We start from the raw sequence: 19,790 nt of genomic DNA, 5'->3' as shown, positions 1-19,790 counted from the left end.
ATACATAAAAGTTAAAAAAATATATGTTTTAATTATCTTTTATTTATTTAATTAAACTTGTCTTATATGTATCTCTTACCAATGCTAAATCTGAATAAATACATTGAAAACACAAAAAAAAGGGGGTGAGGGGGTCGCAACTTCATGGTTTTTCACTTATCGCGGCGGGTTCTGGTCCCCATTAGCCGCGAAAAACGAGGGATCACTGTATTTCCAAATTTTGTCAGTGATTTTCTCTTTTTAGGGTAGAAATCAGAGTATCAAAAGCGGGAAAAAAATTGGAAATGAATACAAATAAAGTATCACACGTCATTTGTGCGAAAACGAATTGCATATTAAAATATCACAATCTTAATTCAACAATGTTAAAATATCAAAACTGTTCAATTGCAGAATTCTACCTACATGAGCATGGTAGAGGACCATGTTTGAAGGTTTAGTTCAGGGGTCCCCAAACTATGGCCTGGCCCGCGTCCACATTTGGTCCGCCCCCCTGAACAATACCAGAGAGCATTTTTATTTATTTATTTTTATTTTTTTCAATAGTGTTATTTATTTCCTGGCTTTTTTCTGTGAAGAACCTGGAGAGGGATATTTGGTTATTATCTATTTAATTAATAGTGTTATTATATTATATTATATTATATTATATTATATTATATTATATTATATTATATTATTATTTTTATTTTTTTTTACTTTTGTTCCGTGAAGAATCCAGAAAGGGTTATTTGATCGTGTCTGTCTGAAAAACAAGAAATTTTTACATTTAGGCACTCCTGCAATTGTCACTTTTTCTGTTACAAACTGACCCCGGCCCCTCATCAGAGAAGGGAAAAGTTATGTGGCCCTCACAGGAAAAAGACCCCTGGTTTAGTTTGTGGCCAATAATTTATATCTCATTAGAAACCAACCTCAAACTCGATATTGCAGTGGAAATGTTTGGCCTTCAACCAATAAGCTATGATTCAATCAAAGCAGACAAATAATAATTCAAAATAAGATGGGCCTGAAAACCACAATGCCTAGTTTGAAATAGCAAGAACTGGTTTTGGTAGACTAACCTTCTATGGGTCTGCTGCCTCCACTGGGGGAAGAGGTGGAATACTGAAGAACAGATGCTTGGACACTTCTCTCCAAGCCTACTGGCCCCCAACTACCTCCTCCTCCCACAGCCCCATACAGGCTGATCCTCTGCTTGCGGAGCTCCTCTTCCCTCTCTTGAGCCTCCCGGATATCCTGCTCTACTTTGACATCATTTGTGAGGGAGCGCAGCTTGAAGAAGGGGTTCTCTTTAGGAAACATCTCCTCTGCATCCAGCTCTAAAGAGTGTCCTCCAGAAACAGATGGAAGGACGTAACAAGCTTCCCGATCAACACTTACATGGCCGTCTACTTTGCCATTGGTACGGTGGTGCTTCTGTTGCGGGGCACTTGCATCTTTCTCCACAATGATAACTTGGCAGGACATTTCCTCAGATAAGCTCAGTCCCCTAGGAGTGGAAGACACAGAAGCACTTCTCAGAGGTTCTATGCTCTGTCGCCTTTCCCAGCCTTGCACAGCGGCCGCCCGTGTTGGGACCTCATCCCGGCTATCTGAACAGCAGCTGGAACTGCTGCTGGAACTGCTGCTGCTCTCACTGGACACACTCAAAGAAGACTCACTGGGTTTTTGAAAAGCCTCAAAAAGCTCTTTCTTCTCTTTCAGTTGCCGTACCGTCCCTTTATCATAGAAACCAGGAACCTTCCCCAGCTTGACCAGAGCTTGCTCACGGTTGACATCCTCATGGATCTCATGCTGCATCATTTTCTCCGCCAGCTCCCTGTCTATGCTTTGGAATTTCTCCGACTTGGCACTGACATCTTGGTTAAGCATGGTTTTAGTCATGGGGATATCAACATACTCTGTGGTTGCATTTGGAAGCCCCCTGGATCTCCTCAGACTATGTTCTCGCTCTATGGCTCGTCTGATCTCTCTCTCAATGGGGGTCTCTTTGGGCTTTGGGCCGTGTGGAAAGAAGTCCGCCGATAATTCACTGTCGCTCTGGTTGTCGTCGCTCTTCATTCTGATGGCTTTAGGGCACTCAACACGGTTGTCTTCTCTCTTCTCTTCCTGGATTAATTCGGAAGAACTCACCAGTCTTTCACCTGGCTCTTGGCCATCCACCTTATTCCGACTTTGTTTCTGCTCTTCTGCTTTGCATTCTCCCTCTCTCTTTCCCCGTGCCCAGTCTGCCTGCCTTTCTCTCACTGTGACAACACAGAGAGAGCCTTTTGAAAATGCCCCACCCTGATTGGGCGGCTCCATGGAAACGCGAGACAAAGGTGCAGAGTTCTGCTGGAGCACCTGTTGAGCAGCTTCCTGCTTCGCGCCCATGGGAATGAGCTCGTGTTGGCCTTGGGGCAGTAGCTCTCCCTGCTGGCTGTTTGAGGAAATATCATCTAGGGCTGGGTTTGAACTGCAAGTATTTGTTTCCTCTTTTTCAACAGCTAGAGGAGTTGAGGGCACATTAAGCGGAAATTGGTGCGTAACAGTTTCAGGTGATCTTAGTAAAGAGTCTGTTGCCAGAAGGCCGTCTTCATTCCGGTAACATTCAAGGGAGTTGTTATCTGGATTGATTTTATCATCACTTGGGCACTCTGGCACCTCTACCTCCAAGCTGGAGAATTCGTCTTTCGGTGGAGGCTTTAGGAAAGCACCTTGACTAATCAGTTTCTTGAACTCATCTGGTTCCTCAGGAGACTTGATGTGATTGTGTGGAGCTTGAACCAATTCTGTCATAGTGTCTTCAGTTTGGCCTTGATCCTTGAATTCCTGTAAGACGTCAGCATCCTCAACTGGTTCTTCTCCGGAGGCTTTTTTATCGAGCACAGCAGGATCAAGGCTAGTGTCCACTTCACGTTGCATCTGGCACTCTAGCTTGTCGAGCGAGCCGGTGGGACCCTCTTGCTTTTGCGGGGACTCTGTTTCCATGGTGATGGCAGTGAGAATCGTTTGATCTCTAGACAGTTGAGTGAGTAATAAAACGACACAAAACACCATAGGGATCATTTGCTCAATAGCAGGACCAAAAAGCCAACAGCAGTTTGGCCAATGTTGGGCAAGTTAGTTTCAAATATGTTGTTTCACTAGTTATGTTTTTATTTTTAATAAGCAAGTTATTACCACAGTGCTGTCTCTCAATTGCAACAAATTAGACTGCGATAAAACCTGTAATACTTGTCCATTGCATTTTTAGAGCATTTAAAGCAACCCTAGGTAACTTTTCAGTTTTGGTCGATTTTAGCGATGCCGGTGGACAAAAGTGGTAGTGTTTTGCTTTAAGGAAGACTGCGTTACCCATGAGGGCCAGCGCATACGTGTACAGTATTGTAAAATCATCAATCAATCAAAAATCTCCCTTTAGCCTGCAGATGGATTAAACAACATTTCTTTTTCCAGCGGCTGTGTGAAGGATGAATAGTAATAAGGTAATGAAACCAGTTGTGGCTAAAGAATAGCATATGACTTTTAGCAACCATGTGGAAAAGGGGGGCGTTTACAGGGTGACTCTCCGAGAAGACGATAAATTTCATGTTTGCATCTATATGGTTCCGGCTCCATTCGACCAATGTTGCAATTCCGCATAAAAACAATGTAGTGTTCATACCAGGCCATAGGAGGCAGTGCAGATTTACAAGGCGACAGAAAATCATGAACTTTGACCCCAACAATCTCCTTAGCCCGGAAAACAACATGCCCGCCCACTCCAAGCAATGGCATTTTTCTTTTGCCCCAAAGGCACAAAAATGGAAACATTCAACATATTTAAAATAGAAATATTATTAAAACAGTAAATTAAAGCCGACGTTCCGCCATCTGCTGTTTTTAATGTTTAGTAGCACCGCTGCGCATGCCCAATGTGACGTGTGTGAGTCCTGACCATAGGCGGAGTTTGACTTTTGGGGTAAGGGGGGGACAACATGTTGATGACCCCGAAACGCAGTGTCAGCAATGAAATTAACTTAAAAGAATATTTATAATGATAAGATGACAATGAGCGTTTTTTTGTTTCCCATCATTCTTGAGGGGAATTCTGGCTGCTTAGGCAATACTTTTTGCCAAGATCGTCAACCATCGAATATGGTACACCCGCCGGTGTCGGGCCAATGTAGTTACTCCAGTCAAAAATTGTATTCCCTGGGCGGAGCCATATGGAGGTAGATTTGTGTCTTTATTATTCAATCCAAAAAAAGCAGGTTCAATTAAAAAAAAAAAAAAAAAATTGCTTCAATCAAAAAAAATGTGTTTGAATGCATAAATAAATTTGAAACTCAAATAAATGCATGTGAAAGTTTTTTTTTGGATTGATTTCTCTTTTTTTGATTGGAGTCAAGTATTTTTGGTTGAAGCAACTTTTTTGATTGAAGTAATGTTGATTTGTGATAGGGCCACATTTTGGCTAGGATGTTTTTGTCTTTATTATTCAGTCAAAAAATAAGTTGCTTCAAAAACATATTTTCAAAAAGAAAAACCACTTCAATAAAAAAAAAGAAAAATTTCAGTCATCAGAAACGTTTTTGAATGCGAAAAAATATTTGAGATCGAAAAATTTGCATTTGAATACTTAATTTTTCATTGAAAATGTTTTGATTGAAGCAGTCCTTTTTGTGTTTGGGCCATTTATGGGTAGGACATTTGTGTCTCAATCAGTTAATCCCCCAAAAAGTTGCTTCAATCAAAAAAAAAATATATTTTCAATCAAAGAAAAAAATCATTTAAAAAATAAAATTGCCCTCATCTATTTTTTTTAAATTATATGCTAAGCAAATGACCGTCTAAGGTGCTAGTCACATGATCTGTTCAAAAAATAATTTTGACCTATTATAAAAAATATTTTTTTTTGTTCATTTCATTCATTTTTGTTGCAAGCTTTACAACTTTTATATATATAGGAAAGTCAATTTCATGTGATGACACTTTTCGGCCACCATTGATATGGATGCAGACCAAGCCCCCTCAAGCACCCGCAATTGAATCCTTCCACTTTGGAGGCAGGATTCCACGGTTTGCGTCTGAATGCAAGGCCACTCCGCAACACAGTCATTGCATCTTGGTGTCGCAGAGTCCCCATGTAAACTGCCCCTTAGTGTGACTAACCCACCCAAACCTGACGAGTTCAGTTTTGTGTGTGTGTGCGTGGAGCGGTGGGGGTGTCATGCCAGCAAGTGAAAGCCGGGCCAATGTTTATTCTGTATATCCTGGTAGCCTGCCTCTTTTTCCTCCTCAGACAAAACTTTTTGTCTGATGTATTGCTCTGCCATCTCAGCAGAATTCCCACGTTTGCATTGACTTCCATCTTGATATTGAATGGGGAATGGGGGAAGTGACGTTTGCCGTAAAGCAGTCGGCACATTTGTAGTTTTTCCTCATAGTTAATCAATGCCAGTTAAAGCGATACAGACCCCCTCAAGATGTAAAAGAGGTGTCATTCAACTTGTTGTCAGTTGACATACTATCACAAATGTTATGAAAATATTTTATAAAGGTTGAAAAGTTGCCTAGTGTTGCTTTAACCAATTCAAACAATCAACTCATTGGCTGCTATTGATAGTAATAGATGTGCAATCCATTTTGACTGTGAAGGCTGCCAAAGTGAATGATCACTGCCAAACCCCACAGCCAAAATGGTTTTGACGCCTATCGCGGTCACTGGCAGGTAATAAGTTAATTATACTTTGCTTTTCAAATAATCCTTTCAGTTGCATGTAATGACTTCATACAGCACGAATTGTTATTTGCAGTGATTGAAAAGTCTTTTGCTCAATGAGGCATCAAAAGTCAGCCAACGATGCGATAGTTTTTGTAATTGCTTTACTTTACGTGCCCAACACTGGTTGCGATATTAACGGCTTTATTGTATACAAGGGAAATACAATGTGCACTGTCTGTATCCAAAGCCTCCATGTGTACTTCAGGGCCTTCAGATAAGACAATGTACCATAGCCAATCATCACCTTTAATCCTTAATGACTGTCACCCTGTTTTCACTTTCATTGCCTTTCATGTGATATTGTTAGTCTGCAATAGTGCACAGGTGGCCTTTGTGCAGCTCATAAAACCACCTTCTATTTAATCAGCTTAAAGACTGCACAAACATGCACAACCGCACACACTTCCCATTCAGAGTAATTTTGGCTTGGCCAGACTCCATATTTCAAATTTGGGATGAATCATAGCATGGGCTAAAGCTACACATGAATTTTACAGAAATGTATAGCATTAATATGAGAAAAAAAGTAGGATTTTGTTGAACGAAACCCATTTTTAATCCGAGAGAACATTTTTATGGAATGTTAAGCTTTGTTTTTGATTAAAAGGGGGGAAATATGCCAATTATTTCTCTCATGCATACATCATATATCAAGAAATTAGAATTATGTGGAATGTATATATAGTTTGGTAATATAGCAATATACCAATATAACAAGTGACACTCCAAAATTATCTGAGAAAAAAAAAAAAAAAAAAATCAAACAATCAACCATGCTTATTAAGATAACATAAAAGATGTTTTTTTCTAATAAAATACGGAAATATAGGTTTTCATTTCCCATAATATTGCGATTTATTTGGATGCTCCAGTATACTGCAATCTAACACGCACTTCATTGTATTTTTATTTTATTATAAATACGCAGAGTTTAAAAACTCATTACGTAACAGGCTTGCATTCTTCTTGTCATCAAAAGCAGCTATTTATTTATTTATGAGAAGAATCAAGAAAACAACAAAAGATATTTTAACATTATTAAGAATACATTTAGTGCAGGCAGTAATAAAAAGGCATTTTGGCAGAAAATTTAAATGCCAAATGTCCAACAGGAGACATTTGCACATATAACAACACAAACCAAAACATGATCATTATTTTAAACCTTTTCACTTACCTGTTAACAAGCACCAATGATGCTCTCTAGACGACACACATCATTGCTCTTAAGTGCACACGACTTCCATCTTCCTCAGCGTGCACATCTGCAGTCCACACTGCTGACCAGCAATCACTGCCTATTGCTTAAACCGTATTGACAATGCGCACACGGGCGCAAGAGGATAACTTTATTGCTGCTGTGGATTAAGGGAATGCTAATCCTGTTGACACGTGTTAGTTTTAACCAACATTCAAACTACATCATATTCACATGAATGAATGAGGTTGTTTTATTTCAAATTTTCTTAAAATATATTACATCAATACAAAAAATTGCAAACATATGCGTGAAGGGAGTAAAAGAAGAATACGACCAATCACACAAATCCGCAAAAAAAAAAAAAAAAAAAAAAAAACTGAAAAAAAAGGAAAATATTTTAGTTTTTCTTTTAATGGATTTCATAACTCTGTTCTAACTTTTAGAAGCCTTTTAAAAATCTCTATTCAACTGATTACTAAGACTACTACAGTATATTACAGTAGTTCTCACTTGGCTCGTCTTACAAATACAAGCCCCCTTAAATTATACTCTCCTTCTCTCAACTCATTTGCTCCCAAAAACGTGTAAATACGTTCTATTTTTAATTGTTTCAGTGTCCCAAAGACGTATTTATACGTCTTTTATGTTTTGTTTTTTTTCAAAAAAGACATCTCTGGGTCGTGATTCAGTTTAGCTCCAAAGCACAAAGCTGAAAATCCATTTTAAAGCAATAAAACTGGCCACTGGAGAGCAGTAGCGCATTTGGTAAGATCCGCAACCCGATTCGACGGCAACGAACAGCCAAGCCGCGCGGCAGGGCGCCGGCAGAAGACGACTGATGGATGCGAGGCGGCGGACGACCAAGCAGAACATCCGGTAGGACGCCCGGGATGTCAGGCGTTGGACGACCGAGCAGAACGACCGGGACCACTAGTGCAGCAGACGATGCCTTTGAGTCAGTGCTGCAAGCGAGCAGAGCCCGCAGAGACTAAAAAAAATTCATCTTTATGAGAAGACGGTGATGTGGGAAAAGTTTAACCGGCTGTCGCGGCCAGAACAGCGTAATCTTTCAGTTAGTTATGTGTAAATAAATTGTTACTTTGCTATCAAAAGCTCTATTTGTCTTGTTGTTTATCTTATTTTGTAAAAGGAAAACATTCAGATGTTTGGGATGTAACTAAAACAAAAAATAGCTGTGTATTAAGTCAAAGTTATGTTTGACTTAATAGTTATGTTAGTTATGTTGTAGTTTTTTCATTAGAAATTGGAAAATTGCTCAAACTAAGCTATTTTCTAATGCTGATTTCATAAGAATGGAAAAAGATATGAACTAACTTTTTTTCTGCTGAAAGAAGAGAGTCTAATCTTTCTTTTGGTGGGTTCCATGTTTATATAGCAATAGAAAATAGTTTTCTGTGGGCCTTGCAAAATCAGTCACAATCCTGTAAAACGGCCGGGAGCGAAAGCCCTTGCTCCGGGGATAAAGGCTGGGAGTGAATGAGTTAATAAAAGGTTTTTTTTGAATGAAAACCAGAAGGCTCTCTTGACACAGAAAATATCTCATATTTTCATTAATATAGGATTAATGAATTTTAATCTCTGTGCCTCGATAAATAATGCAAAATCTATATTTGTCAAATACTGTATCCCCAGATCTAAACATGACATATGTAATGCTTTAAGTAAAAAACAACAAAAACAAAGAAATATCAAATATCAAAGCATTTCCTCTTTAAAAAAGTGCGTAGTTTCCACAGTATACCAACTAAAAACTCATCTCCACAGTTTAGTGTACATACTTAATATGTTGTGAACAAGTAGCCTGATGCTTTGTAAAAACAATTATGTTAAATAAACATTGCAGTCATGCCTGTTTGTTATTTGTTTTATGTGAATACAGCGGTACCTCGACATACAGTACGTTCCTTTCGACATCCTGACATAAAATTCTAATCGTTTGTCTCGACATATGAGGATCTATGCCAGCGTCACACTCTCATTGTTTTCCCGCAAGACGGACACACGGTGGGCTTTCTTGTGAGAGAAATCAACAGGAGTCTCAAGAAGGTTAGTGATGAAAAAAGGTGATGCTTAACATTGAAATTAAAAATGAAATGATGCAAAAATATGAGCGTGGTAAGCGCGCCAGTGAAATGGCTCGACAATGCGGCCGGAGTATGTCTACGATCTTGAGGACAACTCTCATTAATATTTTTATTGTCGTAACATTGGCAAGGAAGTCGCCAGCTTTGTCAGGTTTTTAATCATTTATTTCAGAACTTGTACAACACAACACGGCTACTGTCCGCCGTAGCCATAGACGTGCAAAGAGAAAGTAAAACCTCCCACACTTCCAAACATCTCTCACTCTCGCGTCAGTCACACGGTGCATTCGGGAACAGCATGCAAAACACAACCGCCACATTAGAACCCGTTACATTATTGTTATATGATTGTTATTCCGATTTGCATTTATAATTTATTTGTTGTTTGTGTAATTTCTATTTGTAATTGTACCTGAAATATTTATTAAGGATTTAGTGTAGGTTTTTGGGCTGTGGAACGAATTATTTGAATTATAATGTATTCTTATGGTAAAAAAAATCCAGCTCCACATGTGCACATTTCGACCTACAAACCAGTTCCTGGAACAAATTAAATTCCTATGTGGATGTACCACTGTAGTCGAATTTTTATTTTTCAAAACAAGCACATGCTGATTAAGTACTGTGTTATTATATTTTCTAAGGAAATGGGGATCCCATAGTTTAAAGAAAAAAAACTTTACATAATGGAGCAAATTAAGATCAGTTTTGGAATTTGTACTCATATATTACTTCAAAACAGCTGTTTTGGTTTTGGGTTATTTGGGTTAATAGGTGACTGCGACAGCGGTGTCATAAGACGGTCATAATTAAGACATAACACTTTCATGGGCATTAATAAATTTTTATGACAGATGTCCTGAAGTGTCATCTGATAATTTTTGTCACTAATTCAGGTTATGTCTGTTAGGTCTTGTGTTTGTTTCTTACTAATGTGACTTGTCCATATAATTGCCCATTGATTTCACCAGTTGTACCTGCTCCTTGTGTATCCACCAATCTACTACCTCTTTTATCACCTACCTGTATTTCATTGGCTTGTTACACCATGTCTGTATTTAAGTTCCCCATGTGCTGTCTGTTCTTGTTGCCTTGTTGTCCATTCCTGCGTCAAAGCCCTCTTGTTCATGTTCCCGAGTTAACGTAAGTTTGAATTCCTGGTCTTTTGTTTGATCCCCGATGTTTGTTTGTACTTTGTTTCTCGTTAACTGACATGAAATCATTTTTGAGTTTACCACTGCCCTGCCTTGCCCCCCTTGTGTGAGATAGAAAGTGAGATAATTTGCTGGGTGACACTAAATGACATCCGTCATAAGTAGGGTTGTTCCGATCATGATTTTTTGCTACCGATCCGATCCCTATCGTTTTAGTGTGAGTATCTGCCGATCCCGATATTTCCCGATCCGATTGCTTTTTTTTGCTCCCGATTCAATTCCAATCATTCCCGGTAATTTTTTCCCGATCATATACATTTTGGCAATGCATTAAGAAAAAAATGAATAAAACTCGGCCGAATATATACATTCAACATACAGTACATAAGTACTGTATTTGTTTATTATGACAATAAATCCTCAAGATGGCATTTACATTATTAACATTCTTTCTGTTAGAGGGATCCACGGATAGAAAGACTTTTGACTTTGTATATTGTGACTAAATATTGCCATCTAGTGTATTTGTTGAGCTTTCAGTAAATGATACTGTAGCCATGTGCAAATGCATGATGGAAAGTGGAACCATGACTGTGCGTAGTGCTACCAATTGATATATCTTCTCTGCGTTGGGAAATAACATAAGGTGTTTAGAAAAAGATCAATTGCTACCTTGCTTCCCCACATTGCTTCCCATGATATTTCTAATCATAGGGAGAGGGATTGTAAGGCTTTAGCCAATTAAAAAAAGGCTCCAAAGGCTGCCAAAAAGAACTCTACTCATTTTACGCTGCCTTTTATCTCTCTATATAGGTAAAACAGCGCCATTACAGATTGAGCGCGACAATGCGTGAGTGGGTCGTGCAGCGCATGCATTAATTGCATTAAATATTTTAACGTGATACATTTTTTAAAAAATTAATCACTGCCGTTATTGGGATAAATTTGATAACCCTATCTTAAGCCTAAACTAAAGACTCTGGATGAGTGTAACATAGTATGTCTGTAACGTTAAATACAATTAGAAAACAATTTAATTAAAAAATATATACAGTATATATATTAAAAAAAGGCATGGCCGATATTTTTTTGCCGATTCCGATACTTTGAAAATGACGTGATCGATCGGGACATCTCTAGTCATAAACATTCATTAATGCTCATGACGTGTCATGTCATAATTATGACAGTCTTATGACGCCGCTGTCAAGTAAAATGCTACCAGTTAATATCTTCTGGTGTAAATATCCCAAAATACAGTGAGGACAGCTGTGGCTTATAGTCCGGAGAGGCTTATCTCTAAACAAATGCCGTTTTCGTGTCAAATTTGGCTGGTGGCAGCTAATAATCAGGTGCGCCTTACAGTATAGTACGAAAATTACGGTATCTGGCTTTCGAGATCAGAAACGGAGGCTAGTCTATTGACTTTGATTGGAAGAGTCGAAATAATTCTCAAATTACTTGTTGGCCTGATTATCAGGATGCTTGCTGCCTGACACAAGCCTCTCATGTTGCTGCAGCCCCCTTAGGACAAAGATCCTCGCTGGGGTCCAGTCAACCATGTTCAGACACGTTGCCTGAGCCATGAATTCTCCCTCTCCTCCCGAGGTGACCCTATTTCTGCTGAACAAGTATGCATGTATCATCGTGTTGTCTCTATGATTGAAGAGCAACAACAAATAGTCTGTGCACGGTGTGCAGAGGAAGGTCACGATCATGTTGCTGTCATTCCGGAAGTGAACTATTATTCTCTCTAGTGACACGTAGTGGCTACTAGAGCGCTTGAAATTAAAGCCCAGGGACCAGATAAAAGTAGAGCGTCCATTCTTTCCAGAGGTTGGATCAGGTCTTCGCAGCCTAGAGGGGCTAATCTTCGAATGACCACATCTTTCTTTTTTTTTTGAATGCTTGTTTTGGCTGAAAGCTCCAAATGTCATCATTTAGACCAACGGAGGAACAAAAGTCCTTACACTGTCTGATTCTTAGAAACAACATGGAGAAATAGCTCACATGCTGTACTGGGATGAGGTTACAGTGTGTATTTGCCTGGTATACCAGACTCACTGCTGTTCTAGCGATTGAGTCTGGCGACCGTCCGGCAGATCAAATTCCGAGGGCGGAGCAAGCCACAGCAAACAGACAGCGGAGTGGACCAATCAGCGACGGGCAGACGTGACGTTATTAAAGCGACAAGTAATTAGCATGAGCGTAGAATGGAGAGGTTTATTCAACATGGCTAGCGCGAGCCATGTTGACTATTGTCAATGACTTGTTTCGATGTGTTTTTGGTAATTTAAAACTGGTTTTAGCGCGGATTGGAACATATTCTCAGATCTCCCGTTCGCCATCTGTGTTGTTGTAGACTACTTTCGGCACGCAAGAGTGATGTTACTCGTTAAGAACACGTCACGCAAATAAATGAATCTGATTGGACGGTTGATTTTTTACTTTGCTCGAGAGGCCATTAATGGGCTTGGTCCCAGACTATTTCTCACAGTGTTTGAAAAATACAGGGAGAATAGTCTGGCTATGCCAGGCAAAGTGTGTATATATATATGCACTCCTCTTTAAAACAAACTGCTGTATTTTAAGCCAAAAGAACTGTTGTGTTTGATAGAACAATATGTCTATATGCTGCCATAGCAGATTCATGGCGCATTAAGCCCCTGAACTATCTTTAATTTGTCCCGTTTTACCCTGGAAACCCCCATTTACAGACGTCGGGCAACCGCTTTTGTTTCAACCCAGCCATAAAAAGAATTATATTTATTAATCAAAATGTCATTTTTATCTTAGAATCATTAATTGATGTATTTTGTTTAAAAAAAAAAATAAAAAAAAAGACTAAAAAATTATTCACTTGCATATTTTAAACTTTTAAACAAATTATATCACAATGAAAAAAATGGCATCTGTAAAAAAAAAAGTCACGGATATCTACCTCATAACTATCGATTAATTGTATTTGTTTGTTACTCTCGCATTTTCCCCAATATGTTAGATGATAAATAATTGATCGAAACAAAGAAAAATTGAAAAAAAAAAGGCTTAAAAGGGTAAATATAGGAAAAAGAACATCTCGACCACTCCTTGATGTCTGCGATTTCTGCATCGCGACCCTTGTTATACTACACTGTGTTACCCATAAAATCCCCAAAAAATCCAGTTGTGGCCATTCACAGCTGTGCCTTGACACTCAGTGATACATGCTACATGGAGTTTTAGATCGAAACAAGGTAAGTACGCGATAATATCTCGTTAAAGTCATGGCGTCTTTAATTCTGCTCTTGCGTGCTCTCACCTCCAGATAGGGTTTTGCTGTTAAAAAAAACTTTAAAAAAACAAAAAATGCCCTCCTGTTCAAAAATTTTCTTCTCTCAGAAAATTGAGATTTTAAGCTTTCCAATAATGCATCACACGTGCATATCAGACAATTTTGAAATTTGGCCAAATTGGGGGTCTCAGAGCGGAACTTCAAGTCACCTGAGTGTTTCCCGCCATATATATAAATATTGCAATTTAAATTTGCTAACTAAACCCAGACATTTATTCTGGAAGTTTTCAAAATGTTTCTTGAGCAGTTTTTGAAAACAAAGGTTTGAATCGAACAGTGTATCACCTGAACCAATACACATGAAAGTTAGTGTCAGTTAATACAGATTTATTTTGCATTGATTATTTTGTCTTCCTACAGTTGTGGTCAAAAGTTTTAATACACTTGTGAAGAACATAATGTCATGGCTCTCTTGAGTTCCCAGTTATTTCTACAACTCTGATTTTTCTCCGATAGAGTGATTGGAACAGATACTTCTTTGTCACAAAAAACATTCATGAAGTTTGGTTCTTTTATGACTTTATTATGGACTAACAGAAAAAGTGATCAAATCTGCTGGAAACATGGATCTGAAAAAGCGAATCATTGACTTGAACAAGTCAGGAAAGTCACTTGGAGCCATTTCAAAGCAGCTCCCAAGAGCAACAGTGCAAACAATTGTTTGTAAGTATAAAGTGCATGGCACTGTTTTGTCACTGCCACGATCAGGAGGAAAACGCAAGCTAACACCTGCTGCTGAGAGAAAATTGGTCAGGAGGGTGAAGATTCAACCGAGAATCACCAAAAAGCAGATCTGCCAAGAATTAGAAGCTGCTGGAACACAGGTGTCAGTGTCCACAGTCAAGCGTGTTTTGCATCTCCATGGACCGAGAGGCTGCCGTGCAAGAAGGAAGCCCTTGCTCCAAAAGTGGCACCTTAAGGCTCGACTGAAGTTTGCTGCTGATCACATGGACAAAGATAAGACCTTCTGGAGGAAAGTTCTGTGGTCAGACAAAACAAAAATCGAGCTGTTTGGCCACAAGGCCCAGCAATATGTTTGGAGGAGAAAAGGTGAGGCCTTTAACCCCAAGTACACCATGCCTACCGTCAAGCACGGTGGTGGTAGTATTATGCTGTGGGGCTGTTTTGCTGCCAATGGAACTGGTGCTTTACAGAGATTAAATGGGATAATGAAGAAGGAGGATTACCTTCAAATTCTTCAAGATAACCTAACGTCATCAGCCCGAAGATTGGGTCTTGGGCGCAGTTGGGTGTTCCAACAGGATAATGACCCCAAACACACATCAAAAGTGGTAATGTAATGGCTAAATCAGGCTAGAATTAAGGTTTTCGAATGGCCTTCCCGAAGTCCCATTGAGAACTTGTGGACAATGCTGAAGAAACAAGTCCATGTCAGAAAGCCATCAAATTTAACTGAACTACACCAATTCTGTCAAGAGGAGTGGTCAAAGATTCAACCAGAAGCTTGCCAGAAGCTTGTGGATGGCTACCAAAAGCGCCTAATTGAAGTGAGAATGGCCAAGGGACATATTACCAAATATTAGTGCTGCTGTATGTATTTTTTTGACCCAGCAGATTTGATCACTTTTTTCTGTTCACCCATAATAAAGTCATAAAAGAACCAAACTTCATGAATGTATTTTGTGACAAAGAAGTATCTGTTCCAATCACTCTATCAGAGAAAAATCTGAGTTGTAGAAATAACTGGAAACTCAAGAGAGCTATGACATTATGTTCTTCACAAGTGTATGTAAACTTTTGACCACAACTGTATTAATATTTGTGAGAAATGTAGCCCTGACCCCCCGATCACCCAATCTGTTTGTGGCCTGCATTGCCTTAATATTGAAGTGTGTGGCTCACTTCAGACATTTGTCAATCTCTCCTCGAATATAAAACCTGATTGTTGCCTTGTCGGGATGTGTGTAGCCAGCTTTCAGTAACACCAACAGACACAGTACTGTGTTACAAGTATTTTATTACCCATAACAGACAATAAAACAGACATGTTTTAGGAAGAAACAACACAGGCCTCTTGTGCTGCAGCCTCCTCAGGACAAAGCTGTTTGCTGGGGTCAAGCCAAACTGGTGGAAGCATGTTCAGACACGCCACCTGAGCCGTAAACTCCTTTTTCTCCTCCTGGGTCACTTCCCTGTTCCTGCTGAACAGGTATGCACGCATCACTACTTTGTCGCTGTTATCGAAGCGCAACAACAAACAGTCCGAGCAGGAAGTGTGGAGCAAGGTCACGGTGGTGTTGGCGTCGTCCCGGAAGTGAACAGTGCTGCCCTCCAGGGTCACGTTGTGCCTACTGGAGATACACTTTCCCCCTACGTTAACTTTGGGCGTGTAGGAAATGTCGCGACCAGGACACACACTGACATCAATGGAGGCACTGTCTCTGCGCTGAAAGAATGAAAGCTGTCCCTGGTCCACAAAACCGCCAGAAATTAGAGCCCAGCGACCAGACAAGACTTGAGCATCCGCTCTGTCCAGAGGTCGGACCAAATCTTCGCAGGCTGGAGAGTCTGAGTGGACTAAGGAACACAAGGTGCATGCCAACACGGCACACAGCGCAAACGCTCCTGCTGGACGCATGTTCTTTAGTGATTTTTCCAATGTTGCTTACAGAAGAAAGCAGGCCCTTTTTATAGTTGATTTTTGATTGTGTAATACTAAAAACTCCAAAGTCTTACTGGACTGTGACTCTATTTACACTGAAGATACTAACTGTGCAAGGTGTTCCACCATTGCAGTATTTATTTATTTTTTTTAATTGCTTTTTAAAAACATTTCTTACAAATAAACTCTCACCTCAGAAACTTCCACTTCAATTTCTTCAACTCAAAGTTGTGTTTGAGCTTGTTTTTCTAAGCAGATGCATCATAAAGTAAAAAATTAAATTCTCCTAAGTTTTCTATTTTAGGAATATTTTACAATTTTACTAAATGCAATCCCCCGGGCGGCAGAATGGTGGCGTGAATTTCCCATACATAAATCATAAAATTAGGTTCAGAGGTCGGTTTATTTGAATATGGTTGCTAAGGCATTTTGAAAGGCCATTTTGCCGGATTTACTGATATTGAATTTCCTCAAATTTGAAGGAGAAACGTAGTTCATTTTTTGCCAATTCTTATCAGATTTTCTTTGCAGTTTCTGAACGCTCCTGGCTCTAAAATGTTTGAGAAAGTTTGGTATGATGATGTAACCCCCATTACGAAACCTCCGTAACATTGCTTTTGTAAATTATTAATAGTTTATTTACTTGTTGGGGGTTATCGAAGCCTGGAACAGACTTGCGTCCTTCAATTTGTATTGATCAACTGTAATAGATAAACTCGCATATTTTAGGAGTTTGAATCCGTGTGTGAACATGATTTTGCAGTAATGTTGATATTGGTGCACAACACCTTTGATAGTAATTTCAGGAGTACTATCAACTTGAACGATGGTGTGTTTGGTAACGCCAGCAAAAATTTAAGTTTGGAGACTTTTCTGCATGGACTTTGCATGTTGTAGAGTTTTGATTTTTTTATCCAGGGATCTGAACTTCCTCTCCAGTGTCCAGAAACCTTTATGTTAGCTTTCTCCACAGGGATGGATTTGCGTGCTATTGGTTGCTTTGTCTCTTTGTGCAATGTGATTGGCTGGTGAGCAGTAGAAGGTGCACCCCTCCTCTAAATCAAAGTCTGCTAATCTGGGCATTTATTCAAATTTGTTTTGGATTAAAGTCTGTTGTTCCAGAGTTTAAACAAATTAAGAACAAAAGTCCTAATTCCACTGGTCTTTTCTCATAAATGACATGACACAATGGCTCACACCATGTTATGGGATAGAGTAATTAGATACATTCAAAAAACCTCAAATTATGTTTCACAGTTGCACTGTTAAAACCATCAAATCCACAAGTGCAGCGGGCATATATTGTTGGAAATAGCATTATGAACTGTCAAATGTTCATTTTTTAAATGATTATTATTGTGAACATCCATATGTACAGTATGTGCCTTAAATTTGTTTATATTGTAAAGTGCCTGTGACACCATAAAAAAAAAAAAAAAATTTCATTCATTCATTCATTTTCCATGCCGCTTAAACAGCATTATTATGTAAATTAAAATCATATTTTGAAACGATTCGACTATATACAAAATTTGGTCAATGCACGGATGACGAGAAATGAGTCAATCTGCCGTTTAGCTACTCCTGTTATTATAGCGCTCTGGCACCGCCATCTGGGTGATGATGATGGATGAGTAAAGATTTCAGCTGATTTAGAATTCAGGCCAATGAAGGGAGAAGATTCAGAATGAGGAAAATGCGACAGAGAGCAGAAAAATGTCATCATTGCTTTTATCTCTCTACTCCAATATTTTTACAGGAAATTCTTTTTATCTAAGCATTTTCCCCCCAATTGCTAAATAAATTGTAAGGTCATGACAAATAAGTCTTGTGCTAAATGGATACGATGATATGAAATATTAAGAATGGATTTATTCAGTACGAGAGGACAAAATTACTGCTTAATGGTCAAAACTGCCGACTTCTTAAACCTCCCGAATGGTATTTTATGCCACCGGAATTAGTCGGCTCCAGTGTTGTTAATAACGGTGTTACAATATAACGGCGTTACTAACGGCGTTATTTTTTTCAGTAATGAGTAATCTAATTTATTACTTTTCTCATCTTGGCAACGCCGTTACCGTTACTGAGGCGGGAAAGGCGTGCGTTACTATGCGTTACTAAGTTGGTTGAATAAAAAAAAGTCTGAGAGAAACGGACTCACGGGGACGAGAGCAGAGCAGGAGTGGGGAAGACGCCGTTGCAACCGCGATGCTAGGTGGCTCCAATAATACCTGACTGCAGCCATAGCCGACAAACTACACCCACATGACACGGTAGATATCATATTATAGAACTAGATGCAAATGACAGACACTGCTGCATTGCCAAAGTCTTTTAAGGACTACATGCGTTTGTAAACAGCCGCCATCTTAAAGCAGTAGACCTCTCAGGAAGGCCCTGATGTAGAGATCCTTCCTAGCGAACCTAAGTAATTTTTTAAAAAATCTAAAATGGTCCTAAATCGGCAAAATCTTAACTTAAATCTATCTTTAAATGATGAAACAGTTTTAAAACTTACACATGTTTAAAGTAGACAGAAGGGAACTAATGCAATAACGGGAGAAATTTTAACAACTTTAACGATTGATTCACAACTTTAAATGACTTCCACACATAGCAAAGGTTACTAGCTAGTTATCGCAATACCCTTGTGTCTAGTTAAGTGGAGGGTAAAGAATTGGGCTAGGGCCAATTGTCCCCCAAACCCTTTAAGCTTCACATTGTGTGACCTGTGTGTTTTTTTTTTGTGTTTTTTTTTGAGAAAAAAAAAAATATATCACTAGTTACTTTGCCAAGTAACTAATTACTCTTACATTCAGGTAACTGAGTTACTAACGCAATTACTTTTTGGGAGAAGTAATTTGTTCCTGTAATTAATTACTTTTTAAAAGTAAAATTAACAACACTGCATGGCACTAAATGCGTTAGTAGACAGCCGCCATCTTAAAGCAGTAGACTTTTTAGGACGGCATTGTTGTAGAGAACCTTCCTAGCGAACCTAAGTAACTTTTTATCTAAAATACTTCTAAATCGGCAAAATCTTGACTTGAATCTATCTTTAAATGATGAAACCGTTTTAAAACTTTCATATGTCGAAAGTAGAGAGAAGGGAACAAATGCAATAATGGGAGCAATTTTAACAACTTTTAACAGTTGATTCAGGGTAAAGGGTAAATTAGGGTAAAGAATTGGGCTCGGGCCAATTGTACCAAAAAGCTTCACAAAAAACTTCACATAGTGTGGCCAATGTTTTTTTTGTTTTTTTTTTTTTGAGGGAAAAAAAAAAAGTAATTATCACCAATTACTTTGCCAAGTAACTAATTACTCTTACATTCAGGTAACTGAGTTACTAACGCAATTACTTTTTGGGAGAAGTAATTTGTAACTATAATTAATTACTTTTTTTCAGTAAGATTAACAACACTGGTCGGCTCTTTCTTTTTTTTCCCTACGCGGACTCAGAGACAAGGAAATAGTGTAAACAAAAAAGTGTGAGAGCTATGATACATGCTAACTCGAACCGAGCGGCTCTCCCAAGTCTCTTCCTCTTCTTTCGAAAACAAAACAAACATACCAAAAAAAACACACAAAAAAAAATCACAAAACTACCCCGACTCG

At 38.9% G+C, this 19,790-nt stretch overlaps 1 protein-coding gene across 2 annotated transcripts in view; it reads right to left on the bottom strand.

Annotated features, from left to right (window-relative positions):
• The window catches only part of misp3 (MISP family member 3), a 29,473-nt gene extending 11,071 nt beyond the window's left edge, over positions 1 to 18,402 (bottom strand). Inside the window, exons 1-2 of one of the 2 annotated variants that reach the window (XM_057842540.1) lie at positions 18,334 to 18,402; positions 1,065 to 3,001 (exon numbers count right to left, since the gene is read on the bottom strand). In XM_057842540.1, coding sequence (XP_057698523.1) covers positions 1,065 to 2,973 — 1,909 coding nt within the window. In that variant the 5' untranslated portion in view covers positions 2,974 to 3,001; positions 18,334 to 18,402. Of the gene's footprint in view, positions 1 to 1,064; positions 3,002 to 6,929; positions 7,058 to 18,333 lie in introns of those variants that run through there. The other variant, XM_057842539.1, reaches the window with a different exon arrangement.
• Between the last annotated feature and the right edge of the window lie 1,388 nt (positions 18,403 to 19,790).

This window comes from Corythoichthys intestinalis, chromosome 8, assembly GCF_030265065.1.
Source record: "Corythoichthys intestinalis isolate RoL2023-P3 chromosome 8, ASM3026506v1, whole genome shotgun sequence".
NCBI classification, from domain to species: Eukaryota; Metazoa; Chordata; class Actinopteri; order Syngnathiformes; family Syngnathidae; genus Corythoichthys; species Corythoichthys intestinalis.
The sequence above is the reverse complement of the archived record's forward strand: the minus strand, read 5'-3'. Positions and strand labels throughout refer to the sequence as shown.